Source organism: Conger conger, chromosome 3, assembly GCF_963514075.1.
Source record: "Conger conger chromosome 3, fConCon1.1, whole genome shotgun sequence".
Taxonomy (NCBI): Eukaryota; Metazoa; Chordata; class Actinopteri; order Anguilliformes; family Congridae; genus Conger; species Conger conger.
This window is the reverse complement of record NC_083762.1, coordinates 13,368,053-13,381,007: the sequence shown is the minus strand read 5'-3', so window position 1 is coordinate 13,381,007 and position 12,955 is coordinate 13,368,053. Positions and strand designations below refer to the sequence as shown.

The following is a 12,955-nucleotide window of genomic DNA, read 5'->3' as shown; positions in this document are numbered from 1 at the left end:
CTATTCTAATAAATGTTTTTGAAGATAGATTTATCTATATAACAATACAAAGTTTCAAGTGGTAAATAAATACAACTAATTCAAGGAATACCATTAGGGATACGTATCACTGGGTGGCTGATGTACGTGAAATGAAAATTGTGACTACAATGCATTAAAATGTATATGGTAAGTATTTTATTATATGGAACAAATTTCAATATCTTATCAGTTCAGCATTCATTCAAGAATTCAGATATGAGTAAATGTGTGGTTTTACGTATTCTTGTATCCCTGGCTCAATTGTCAGGTTGCACAATTCATGTCACATTCATTTCCAGAGAAAAAAACATTTTCAAAAGAACTGGTTCGATGACCGTATAAGGTTTGAACAGCTCAGTCAGAAGGCATGAGCGTGTTGATTATGTTAACTTTGAGACTTTGAGCTCGGCACTGACGGGGCACAGGGACAGGGTGTAGTCACATCTCCTGTGCCTGTGGTTGTCGCCTGACGTTGATCAAGGCGCGCATAACCTTTGCATTTTGGGTACGACCACAAATTTTCTTTCGCTTTTGTGTTTTTCTTTGGGTGAAGCGGAATTTCCATAGTTTCTACCATTGTGCAGCGGTAGAATTCACAAGAGCTGCTCAAATTACAATTACTTTGGATGGTTTGACTTCTTATTATATGTCATTTGGCTGATGCTTTTATCCAAAGCGATATACAGTCGATTACATGGGAGCAATGCAGGGATAAGGGCCTTACTCAAGGGCCCAACGGCTGTATGGATCTTATTGTGGCTATCAAACCAGTGTCCCAGTCATTTACCTTAACCACTATACTACAGGCAGCTGCTGGTCTGGTCACACCAAACATCCAGGATAAGAAAAATAATTACATTCTTAAAAAATGAAAAAAGATGATGATTTTCAGACACCCAAATCCCCATAAATCCCCAAATAAACATGCAATTCAATCTTCAATTCAATTCAATTTGAATGCGAACAACTGAAATATAATAAAGACTTTGGGTATGTACTGTAGATCTGTGTCATCATCAGTCTCAGTATAATCAATCATGTTCTGAACAATTCCAATGGAAGGTTACTTTATATTGCAAATTACATTACATTACATTACATTATTGGCATTTGGCAGGCGCTCTTATCCAGAGCGACGTACAACAAAGTGCATACCCATAACCAGGGATAAGTTCGCTGAAACACCCTAGAGGGAAGTACAATTTCAACTGCTACCTGTACAACAAAGATAAGGACGAGGGCCATTTTTTTTTTTTTTTTTTGAGAACAAAGAAACAAAGAAACAGAGCAAAAGTGACCAAAGTTAACTATCCAAACACTGCTTACCTAGCCAACTAAAAATACCGATACACAAAGCAAGTCACAGAGACAACAATTCAAGTTCACAGGGAGGTAGGGAGGGATTGGGAGAGGTGCTGCTTGAAGAGGTGTGTCTTCAGCTTGCGCTTGAAGGTTGGGAGAGATTCTACAGTTCTGACCTCAACGGGGAGTTCGTTCCACCACCGTGGAGCCAGAACAGACAGTAGTCGTGAGCGTGAGGTGGAGGTTCGGAGAGGGGGAGGTGCCAAGCGGCCTGTGGAGGCTGAACGAAGAGGTCTGGCAGGGGTGTAGGGTCTGATGATTTTTTGAAGATAAGCTGGGGAAGACCCTTTAACTGCTTGGAAGGCTAGCACCAATGTTTTGAATTTGATGCGAGCCATGACAGGCAGCCAGTGGAGGGAAGTAAGCAGGGGGGTGACGTGTGAGTATTTGGGAAGGTTGAAGGCCAGACGAGCTGCTGCATTCTGGATGAGTTGGAGGGGTCCAGGAGCTGGGTCGAGTAGGGGGTGAGAAAGGGGCGGATTCTCCGTATGTTGTATAGGAAGAACCTGCAAGACCGGGTCACCGCCACAATGTTCTCGGAGAGGGACAGTCTGCTGTCCATCACCACGCCGAGGTTCCTTGCACTGGGTGACGGCATGAGTGTGGTATCCCCGAGGAAAATGGAGAGATCCAGATGGGGAGAGGTTTTAGCAGGGATGAATATCATTTCAGTCTTGCCTGGGTTGAGCTTTAGATGGTGGTTGTCCATCCAGCTCTGGATGTCCCTCAGGCAAGCAGAGATACGGGCTGAAACCTGGGTATCAGACGGCGGGAACGAGACGAAGAGTTGGGTATCGTCCGCATAGCAGTGGTAGGATAGCCCATGTGCAGTGATCACAGGGCCAAGGGAGCGAGTGTAGAGAGAAAAAAGAAGTGGGCCAAGGACTGAGCCCTGGGGAACTCCTGTGGCGAGGGGCCGAGGTGTCGATACCGAACCAGCCCAGGCAACCTGGAAGGAGCGACCAGAGAGGTAGGACTCAATCCAATCCAGGGCTGTGCTACAGATGCTCGTTGCTGACAGGGCAGACAGGAGGATGGAGTGATCCACAGTGTCGAAGGCAGCAGAGAGATCGAGAAGAATGAGGACAGAGGAGAGGGAGGCTGCTCGTGCGGCATGGAGTGACTCACTGACGGAGAGGAGCGCAGTCTCTGTCGAGTGGCCCGATCTGAAGCCAGACTGATGGGGGTCTAGCAGCATATTTTAACATTGCTAATGTTAAAATATGTTTCAAAAATACTTCCTTTACAATTTAGTCAAAATGATAAAAGCTGAAAGAGAATTAAGAAGTGTAAAAGTAAAGTATGACAAAGTTAAATTATGGTGTGTAAACAATATATACACTCAGTGATCACTTTATTAGTTAGACCTGTACACCAGCGTGTTAATGCAAATATTTAATCAGTCAATCACGTGGCAGCAACTAAATGCATAAAATAATGCAGATGTGGCCAAGAGGTTCAGCTGTTTTTCAGACCAAATGTCAGAATGGGGAATAAATGTGATCTAAATGACTTTGACCATGGAATGATTGTTGGTGCCAGACAGGGTGGTTTGAGGAGCTCATAAACTGTTTATTTCCTGGGATTTTCACACAGAACAGTCTCTAGAGTTAGCAGAGAATGGTGTGAAGAACTAAAAACATCCAGTGAGCGGCAGTTCTGCGGGTAGAAACACGTTGTTAATGAGACAGGTCAGAGGAGAAGGGCCAGACTGGTCGAAGAAAGGTGACAGTAACGCAAATAACCTCACATTATAACAGTGGTATGTAGAAGAGCATCTCTGAACACACTCTTAAGCGGATAGGCTACAGCAGCAGAAGACCAATAAGTCTGAAAAATAAGTCCAATAAATACCTAATAAAGTGCTCAATATGTGTATATATAAAGCATTGAAATGACAGTTCAGCAATTTGTGCAGAATTACTAGAATGTGAATGAACAGCCTACATGCACTACAGCTAGCACAGGAGGAGGGCTGCTAGCACAGACTCTACAGCCAACACCTTCCGGCAGTGAAACCACAACCTGATTCTCGAGGGGTGACACCTAATATCGCTGCATAAGGGTCTCCCACTGGTCCTTCATTGTGTAACTGCGGTTTCCTGAAGCACAGTTTACACACTTTCCTTTCGATTGTATCACCTGTGGTTCGTTGGCTGTTGCTGTTGTTGTCGTTGAGTGAGTTTGCGTTTGTGTTCCTAACGGATTAGTGTGCAGATGTAACTTTATGTGAATACTTGCTGGGTCTTATATTACATACAGTAAGAGTGTAAATCTCACCATGTCCTCTTGTGTTTGAGAAGGCAACAAGGAAATCTGTGAGCCAGCCTTCACTTTGGAGTGAATTTCACCATGGTCAAAAGGGTTTATTTATTCATTTTTATTTCATCAACTGTTTTGTAAACACTGAGGGGGGGTTAAAAGAGAAAACAGGAAGAGGTTAGAAAAACACATGTGTGGTACAGCAAAATGGGGGGGGTGACAGAGGGGAATTGGATTACAGAAGACAGACAGATAGGCATTCCATTACTTACATGACTTTCATTCAGCTGTCACTTTTATCCAAAGAGGCTTGCAGTTGATTAGACTAAGCAGGGGCCAATCCCCCCTGGAGCAATGTGGCTTCATGGACCTTGCTCGAGGCCCAAGAGCTGCACTGGTCTTATTTTGGCTACCATTAGCCACAAGGCTACAGGCTGGACAAATGCAAATACAGATTTCCCATTGGCAGCATCTTGACAATCCTGTGTTGATGATCTCCATTCATTTATGTTTTAAAATGTATGTAAGCATTATATACTAGTGTTAAAGATATATTTGTACATGGTTATTATATATTCATAATAACGATATTAACAACAGTGCTACTGTATAAAAGGATGGACATAATTATATATATTCAGATACAGATATATCCAGTATCTAGTCTAGATAGGCTCCTCATTGGCCTCCACTGGCTTCCTATTGCCGCACGCATCCGATTCAAGGCCCAAGTGTTGGCATTTCAGGCTGCTAAGGGGACTGCCCCACCTTACATACAATCCTTGATCACTCCCTACTCCCCAGCTAGACCACTCCGGTCTGCCAGCTCTGGTCGCCTTATGGTTCCCTCTATACGAGCACCTGGTGGTCGAGCTGCACGATCACGCCTGTTTTCCGTTCTGGTTGCTCAGTGGTGGAATGACTTGCCTACCACTGTCAGGACAGCAGAATCCCTCCCCCTATTTAGACGCAGACTAAAAACACACCTTTTCAAACTCTACCTTAGTCCTCCCTCCTGATTTCCCCTGCCCCCCTTTCTGATATCCCTTATGGATGTGATGCTTTAACTTGTGGAAGAACCTATGCATTTGTAAGTCGCTTTGGATTAAAAGCGTCTGCCAAATGACAAAAATGTACATTTCTGGCGACACAAGAAATTGCGTGAAGACGCGTGAAATTGACTTTGCGTAGGGGGTTATGGGGTTATGTATGGAAATTGTGTCTGTATTGGACAACTCATTTATTTTAAAAAAGTATGTTCAAATAGTATATGAATTATTATAGTCACAGGGTTTCATCAGAAATGGACACAAAGAGCAGGCGTTACACGTCTAGTGGAATAGTTAGGACAGGATTTAAATATTTAAAAAAGGCTCCAGAGTAAGATGTCTCTTCCAAGGATAGTTGAATGGAAACTCATTTTGGATCAGGGTATACCGTAAAGTGTCAAAGTTTAGCTTTGAAATCCACCAGACGGGGGAGCTCTTCCTCTTTTTCTGGTTGAGGCGTGCCGTGTGGCGTAATGCAGGCAGCACTGGTGTCTGTTGGGAAACTGAGCACTTTCCTCCATTATGGCTCGATCAGGGGAGAGAGTGGGCTCCGACCAGCTCCTGGGTCTCAGGGCCTGGCTCACTGGCCATATAACTACACACAATATGAATTACTCTCTTACAGTTTGAAATTAATTGGCACTGACCTATTACAAAAAGGTAAAGAAACACACCAAAATATATCTTTTAAAGAACCTCTTTAATCAGTTTATAGTCAGCAATCACTATTTACATTTTAAAATGTGATATTGAGATCCATGTTAGATCAAAGAAGTTATAGCAAATAACGTTTTCACACACATGCATACTCACACACACACACACACACACACACACACACACACACACACATATTGCTACTGCTAAGTAGAAAACAATATAATTTGAATGTTAATTCAAATAGTAACAACAAATCACAGACTTAATGGTTAACAAACCAGACAGTCCTATAAATTCTAAGAAAATATTTTGTTCTGCTTCTACAAGTAATTAACTGACTACGCCATAAAATTCCTGTGTTTCAACCATTTATAGTCCCCCACATTATTCAGGGCTTTCATAAATGACTGCATAACAATGTGGTTGGTGGGGTACAGGACATTTCTATTAACACAAGCTTTCTGATGTCTAGCAATAAAATGTTGCATATTAGTGTAATCAACCCCACACAGGCTGGCCAAACAACAAAGCGTTAAAATGAAATGAAAGCATTCATCTCTCTTCAGAAACCATCTGATCTGTATCACCTGCTCTTTTACCCTATTCCCTATTCATTCCACCATTTTGTGTTTGTTTATTCGTTCGCTGTGCTGACCAAACCAGCAACAGTGCTTCGAATAACTTCCTCATTTAAATTAATTTGGCATCTTTTTATTTAAACAGAATCAAGAATATGATCAAATATTCCAACAATGAGTCCTTCGGAATTTGACTTTTTAATCAAATCCCTTTTCCTGGGAGTTCACCAAGTTAGTTCCAATAGCTTTCATTCTTAATTTTTGAGCTCAATTTCTTGAAGGTTCTAAAGCAAATATAAAAAAGAAACAATCTCCCTCAGTAGAGTCTAAGATAATGGCTGCCTATAATGCTGTTTATCTTTTTTTTTTTGGACAGAACATGATGTCAAACAACAGACTACAATATCCAGTGTTAGCGGCTGTGCATGCCTGATCCAGTGTAGTTGTCCATGCGGACAGCCATATCATAGGCAGTGTACCTACACTGCACCTTTAACCAGAGTCCTCAGTTCCCACAATGCTCTCCTCAGTACTTGCCATTCCTGACAGGATGTTGAATGCCCTGTTTTTTCCTTAATGCTCTGGGCTTCATGTTCATATAGTCATGCTGGAGGTTCTGTTTATTCGTCAGGTTGTGCTGGAACGCAAACACATCAGAGAACATTAACGTGGAATTTTTCATTTCTGGCATTGCCTGCACATTTTCTAGTCACGTCTAGAAAATTTTGCCTGCAGCAATAGTATATTTTCAGGAGTTGTTATGGCTGCTACAACAAAAAATGTTTTTCCGGTATAAATGTTGACATTGAACTGTAGCGTAGTGGTTAAGGTACACGACTGGGACACACAAGGTCAGCAGTTTGATTCCCCGTGTAGCCCAACGGCTGTGCAGATCTTATTGTGGCTACACCGGGGATCGAACCACTGACCTTGCGGGTCCCACTCATGTACCTTATAATTTATATAGGGTGACCTCAGGCCACCCTATATATATTATACTTTAATGAAGAAAAGGTGAGCATTTCTGGGCTGAGTGGCCAGTTCTAGTCATTAGGTTATGTTATGTCATGTTATGCTATGTAACAACAATAATAGAATTACGATTTTAAGTCAAAAGTAAGACTGTCTTGTTGAGACTGATGTTTTGGGTTTTGCAGTGCAGTTCAGCTGTTGCATTGCAGAGGCAGAGGAAGTGGTGAGAGTACAATATCAGTGAGGTTTCTCTGTCATCCTGTTCCCAAATTTACTGCCGTAATTCTGAATTTAAGGGAAAGTCACACACTCTTATAAAACTCCAAAACGTACAAATACACAGTAAAATAATTCAAATAATTCATAATTAATTTTTAATTCAAAGGAGATCAAAAGTAGTCTTTAAAAATGATATTTTTCTATGTGTGGGTTTGCAAATTGAGAATAATGGGGGTTTTCTTAATGGGCTGTGTAAAAACAATGCAACTTTCGAAGAGGGTTACACACTTGTAACTCCAGAAGTACATTTAAAATGTAAATATAAATTAATGTGCTACTGATTGACCTGACTGTTTTCACACCTGACTCCCAGGTAAAGGGAGGATGAAAAACTAACAGTTCTTGGCCCTCAAGGACTGAGTTGATGGCCCCTGTTTTAGATTATACATCTTGGTGGACTTACCCAGAATCCCACTGCGACACCAGTCATTATTATACTGTAAGCTGCCACCAACCCCAGTACTACCCATATCCACACCTGGGAGGCTTTCTCTGCTGGGCAACCCTTGACCTCTGGGGGCAGCTCTGCGAAATGGAAGTTAAGACAGTACGGTCGGTTTGCTTCATAAATCCAGAACATTATATGGTGAAAGGCTTTGAATAATATACAGTGCAGTCAGTATGTATTTGGACAGTTTCTGTTCTTTTCTGTTCTGTTGTCCAGCACATTGGATTTGAAGTGAAAAAGTAAATTGTGGTGAGTGGACGTGTAGGAATCACATCCCCTTTTTATACATAGTCACACCATTTTATGGAACAAAAAGGTTGGCTTCTCAGCTGCTACTGAAGAGGTGAATCGAATTGCTTCAATTGCTTTTGACCCCACCACCCTAGGCCACACCGTCCTTGCACAATTACAGAACAATGTTTCATTTTTTGGACGCCACCAAAGCCCCCCCCTCCGCCATACACACACACACGCACACACACACAAATAAATAAATACAACTCCCTGTTCACAGTACGAAGCTCTCATGGTCTATGCTGCAGTGTGAATAGGGAAATGGAGGAAAGAACGACGGGACCTGTAACTGGGTCAGATCAAGATAAGATTGTTTTATTGCCTTACAAACTGGCAAATACTGCATTCCCTGTGCAGATGTTTCATAGTATAATTCTGCACCTGTTTGAAAATACACCAACCCAAGTATCCATTTTTGAAATGCAGTATGTAGCCTATAATGTCAACAGAAGTAACCCCAAAAAATGTTCTGAGCTATTGAGCTATTCAGTGGCACAAAAATAGTTTTCTTCTTTAAATGATTGTCAATGGAGGCTTGGTTACATAAGTCCATAGGGGCCATGCAGTGTTTTCAGTCCCGTTATCTTGAGATTAGGACTTGTCTTGAGATCTCGACACAACAATGAAAGTAGTTTTCTTGTGACGGCCAGATAACCTTTGATGGACTGTGGGTAGTTGGGTTATAATGGATGAGCACATTTCCCTTCACCAGGGAATAGCTAAACTAGGAAACTAGGGACTGGCTTACAGGTAGAAACTTGGAAGTTGTCCATTATTGATGACCATGTGATTTCAACCTGAGTCAGTCCCTGCTCAAAGTGAAACTGAATGCGCTCATCCATTTTATGGCAACCACGTACACATTCCACAGGGACATGACTTTTGCTATGTGGAGATCACAATACAGGGTAATAAGTTGCGACTTCGAGATTCTCGAGGTCCTAATGGGACCACAAATATTGCATGGCCTCAACAGACATAATTTGTTAATCAACTTGTAATTTTTGTGGTAAATGGTCTGCATTGAGCACCTTTATCCAAAGTGCTGTACAATTGATGCTTCTCATTTACACACACACAAACACACACACCAACGGCGATTGGCTTCCATGCATCCGCCCTGGGAAGGAAGACCATCAGCCCTCGGAATAAAAATGTTCCTGGTTACCCAGGTCTACAGTCTTTTCTTTTCTCTAATTTTGCACTATAGCCATGTGTTTACTTGAATTGCTTTATTGCCTGTTTTCTTCACTTGTAAACACAGGGCACCCCTGAAAAATAGACTTTGGTCGAAGTGGGTTTGCCCAGTATAAGTAAAGGATAAAAGTTACCTTGGACAACGACCATGTTGCGCGTTCCTTCAGCTGCGATGTAGGGTGGGGGGTAACGCTGCTCGGCGTTGCAGATGTAGATCCCTGTGTCGTTCACGGCCAGCCGCGAGAGGATAAAGCGAGCACTTCTGTTTGGGTTCTGGGCCTGGAACTCCGGCACGGTGTGGTTCTGAGGCGTCCAGATGACGGAGCGGATCTCCTCCTTGTTCCTCCACAGCTGGTACTTGACCTCTTGACCTGTCATGTTGGGGCAGCTCACTGACGTACTGTCCCTGGAGGTAATGCGGTGAATGGGCATGTCTAAAGGCGGGGGGGGGGGGAGTTGGTGTGCGGAAAGTTGTTTAGAGCTGTGTTTTCACTCCAACCATAACAACGCACACCACAATCAACAGCTAGAGCAGGACTGCCCAACCCTGAGATCTACCGCCCTATAGGCTTTCGTTTCAGCCCTAACGAAGCACACCTCGTTCAACAGCTCGAGATCTCCTTGAGTTGCTAATTAGTAGAATCAAGTGTGCCAAATTAGGGTTGAAATGAAAACCCAAAAGACAGTAGATGTCCAGGAACAAAGTTGGGAACCACTGGTTGAGAGGAAAATGGAGACACCAACTTGGCAACACCCTATATTTCACTATGACGCCATTATTGCAAAGGCAGAATATATTCATATGTATTTTTTTTTTAAACTTTCAAAATAGAAGCTTTGTGAAACTGATCGACCTGGATGAGACAGATTGCCTCAGTTGACAAACTTTCTCAGTATTTTCTACCACACAAACTAAAGTGACACCTTTCCTGTGATGTGTGGTCACAGAGGAAAACAGCAAAACAGTGTTGCATCTCTCTCTCTCTCTCTCTCTCACTCTTAACCGGTTAAACTATTCAGTAGGTGTAGTAATCAACACACATTCAACCCCTTTCTACATTCCACATGAAATGATAAACCATTTCATAATGAGCCACAAACAAAATCAGTCATAACTGCCACAACCAAACACTGTGAGGTCACACATCCAACATGTGCAATATCATTTGTCATCCTCATCTAGAGAAGTTATTTCATGCTTAAATCATGAATTATTAATGTATGTAGTTGAATAAAACAAATTAAATTGCTCCCCCCCCCCCCCCCCCCGCCCTCGAGTTTCTGACTTCAGCCAGGCCTGCAAATGTTTTCAGCTTCAACTTCTGTTGATGGGACAGATTCGCTGTTACAGAAACTACATTCATGGCTCGGTATGCAAGCCAGGGACACGTAACTGAATGGAAAGAGTGTAGCCTACATGTGCAGGAGCTCCTTGCATCGCTTCCTCTTCATTATTCACTATACAGTATACTTGTGTGACATGTAGCCTCACAAATCACACAATTTAATGAGCAACTACTCATGCAGCCACAGAAAATAGACAAATTTGATCGCACAATGTAGTTTCTTAGACATTATGAAGTAACCTGAAGTAACCGTCTGAAGATATTTCAGCTCAGGTGAAACACCATTGTAGCCTAAACTCAATGGCAACATTCTGTAGCTGGACATTTTGTCACACGGCAAGCGTTAACGAGCAGACGGCATTTCGGGCAGGCTCACCTAAACAGTTGGTGCATATGCCGGTGCTGGCGTCCACCTGCAGTACGCGGGACAGAAAGATCGCGGCAATCCAGATGATGTTCATTATCTCTCCGCCGTGGCTGTGAAGTGAAACCAGACTTCGGCAGACTCTTCTTAAGCTCTGCTGAGGGGAGGAAGCGTGAGTTGCCACATGCTCGGTCAGGGTAACTACGGCTGAGAGCAGAGGAGTTGCGCAGAGTGGGAAACTCCGGGAAACGGGGTTCCCAGAATTCCCGCCCAAACAATTTCACGGTTCCCGAGACAGTTGATAAGGGGAAATCGGGACACATAGTTTATTACTTCACAAACTATTTACGGTGGTTAGAGGGCCCCATGTGTGGTGCTCTTTCCCTTTATGATCTTTATTATTTATTATTTTGGGGCCCCACAGACCCCATATGCAACACACATGCATAATCACATTGGTCTATACACATACACAAATATATATGTACATGCACAAACACATGAATGCACTCAAACAAAGATGAATACACAATACGACTGCTGTCTGTCCTGGCCCCATGGTGGTGGAATGACCTCCCGGTGGATGTCAAAACGGCAGAGTCTCTGACCTCTTTTAAGCGCAGACTGAAGACTCATCTCTTCAGGCTACACCTTTCCCTCCCTAACTCACTACCATGATTAGCCTTATATATGCCATAGACTGTAATGGCACTTATATAGTTGCATAGATATTGTTGTTTTTTTTGTATTAGCTATTGTATTGTTGTACTCGGGGTATTCTAGCTGCCAACTGTGGTATGCTAGTTTAGAAGATGTATTCTTCAAGGGTTCCGATTGTATCTGTATGGTTACACTAGGACTCGGAACTGTACTGTCCTCTCAGGTCCTGTTCGCACTTGTACTTGTGTTTGATCTGCACTTTTTGTACGTCGCTCTGGATAAGAGCATCTGCTAAATGCCTTGTAATGTAATGTAATAAGCTTCACATATACATGGACACCCATCCCACCAGAAGTCACAAGGCAAGTGCCCCAGCCCTCAAGTTCTGTAGTTCTGTAGAGGGCTGGCACATTAGACACAACCACAGTCTCCATATTCTCCTAAAATAACACAGTCACCGGATGTGTATGATGAAGCCTGCATTATGCAGCATAAAGCATATGAAGGCTATGAAGGAGCCCCCACCAACACCCCAAAATATCTCCTTTCCAGCCCCATTCCTCCCCTGAAAAACTGTTAACACTTACTGTTATCTTTGTGCGGAGCTTATGAAATCTCGCCTCAGGATCAAGCAGTGCGCGTGTTTCCTTTCCTTAATTTACCTTTCAGTACCATAGCCACCTTGCCTAGCCTGTCTGGGACTGAAAATCTTTAAGTGCAAGATGTGAACTGCAGTGAACGGCAGGATTCACAAGCATACCCACTGCGCCCAGCAACCTCCAGCGTATGCAAATGTTATGCCAGGACTGTAGGAGACTGTGACCTTTGTGAGTCACGGTGGATGATCTGAAATAATTCATCAGTCTTTCCACTCAGTGTTATCGCTGATGTTTTGTTTCTGAGCTGATCTTAAGCAGACTGCAGCTAAACCACTGGTGCTTCAACGTTTTAATATCGGGACCCAAATTACAAACGCTCTTCCGTGTCAGGTCCCAAATTCAAAATGGACCTTTCATGGACCCATAAAATACACATTCTAGCATAGCCAAGTGGTCTACGCACTCATTCCAAGTTTATGAAACGCTGAGCTAGACCGACATTTCAGTGGGGGAAAAAATGACAGGGGGCGAAGAGGCTGTAATCTGGACTGGGTTTATGATAGTTGCCTGGTTCAGCACCATTGTGAGAAGAAGTCTGTGTCTGAAAGGGAGGTTGGTTTCAGAGCACAGAGACAGGAAGTGACAGATACATTGTGGTTTTATTGTACGCTTTCACATTGTTCTCTTTCTCATGCACATATATTTCTGTTTTTATCCTTATCAGTGTCTGCTGTTATTTGCTCCAACCATGCACTACACCTCCAGATTTCACTTACTATTGTACATGCTCAGTTCAGGAAGTAAGCGCATTATTGAAATCTAGTGGCATAGTATGTGCCTGGAGCAAATGCCTGCTGACACTGT

The 12,955-nt window shown here is 42.9% G+C and overlaps 1 protein-coding gene across 2 annotated transcripts; it reads right to left on the bottom strand.

The window, feature by feature from the left end:
- Nucleotides 1–5,375: 5,375 nt before the first annotated feature.
- On the bottom strand, nt 5,376–12,260 carry si:dkey-1h24.6 (T-cell-specific surface glycoprotein CD28). 2 transcript variants are annotated; one of them, XM_061235934.1, is made up of 5 exons: nt 12,080–12,260; nt 10,845–10,989; nt 9,257–9,556; nt 7,587–7,708; nt 5,376–6,569 (listed from the first exon to the last, which is right to left on the bottom strand). In XM_061235934.1, exons 2-5 carry the CDS (start codon nt 10,927–10,929, stop codon nt 6,459–6,461), a joined length of 618 nt encoding a protein of 205 aa, XP_061091918.1. In that variant the 5' UTR covers nt 10,930–10,989; nt 12,080–12,260; the 3' UTR covers nt 5,376–6,458. The 2 variants fall into 2 exon arrangements, with proteins under 2 accessions (XP_061091918.1, XP_061091919.1); XM_061235935.1 differs by having other exon boundaries at nt 10,845–10,986.
- Between the last annotated feature and the right edge of the window lie 695 nt (nt 12,261–12,955).

What these genes read in the sequence shown, in the direction of transcription:
- si:dkey-1h24.6 (XM_061235934.1), bottom strand. Translation starts at nt 10,929, where the DNA reads ATGAACATCATCTGGATTGCCGCGATCTTTCTGTCCCGCGTACTGCAG. An exon ending in CAACATGGTCGTTGTCCAAG is followed by an intron (nt 7,709 to 9,256) that starts GTAACTTTTATC and finishes TCCATTTCGCAG; the next exon opens with AGCTGCCCCCAGAGGTCAAG. An exon ending in GTGTCGCAGTGGGATTCTGG is followed by an intron (nt 6,570 to 7,586) that starts GTAAGTCCACCA and finishes TTTGCGTTCCAG; the next exon opens with CACAACCTGACGAATAAACA.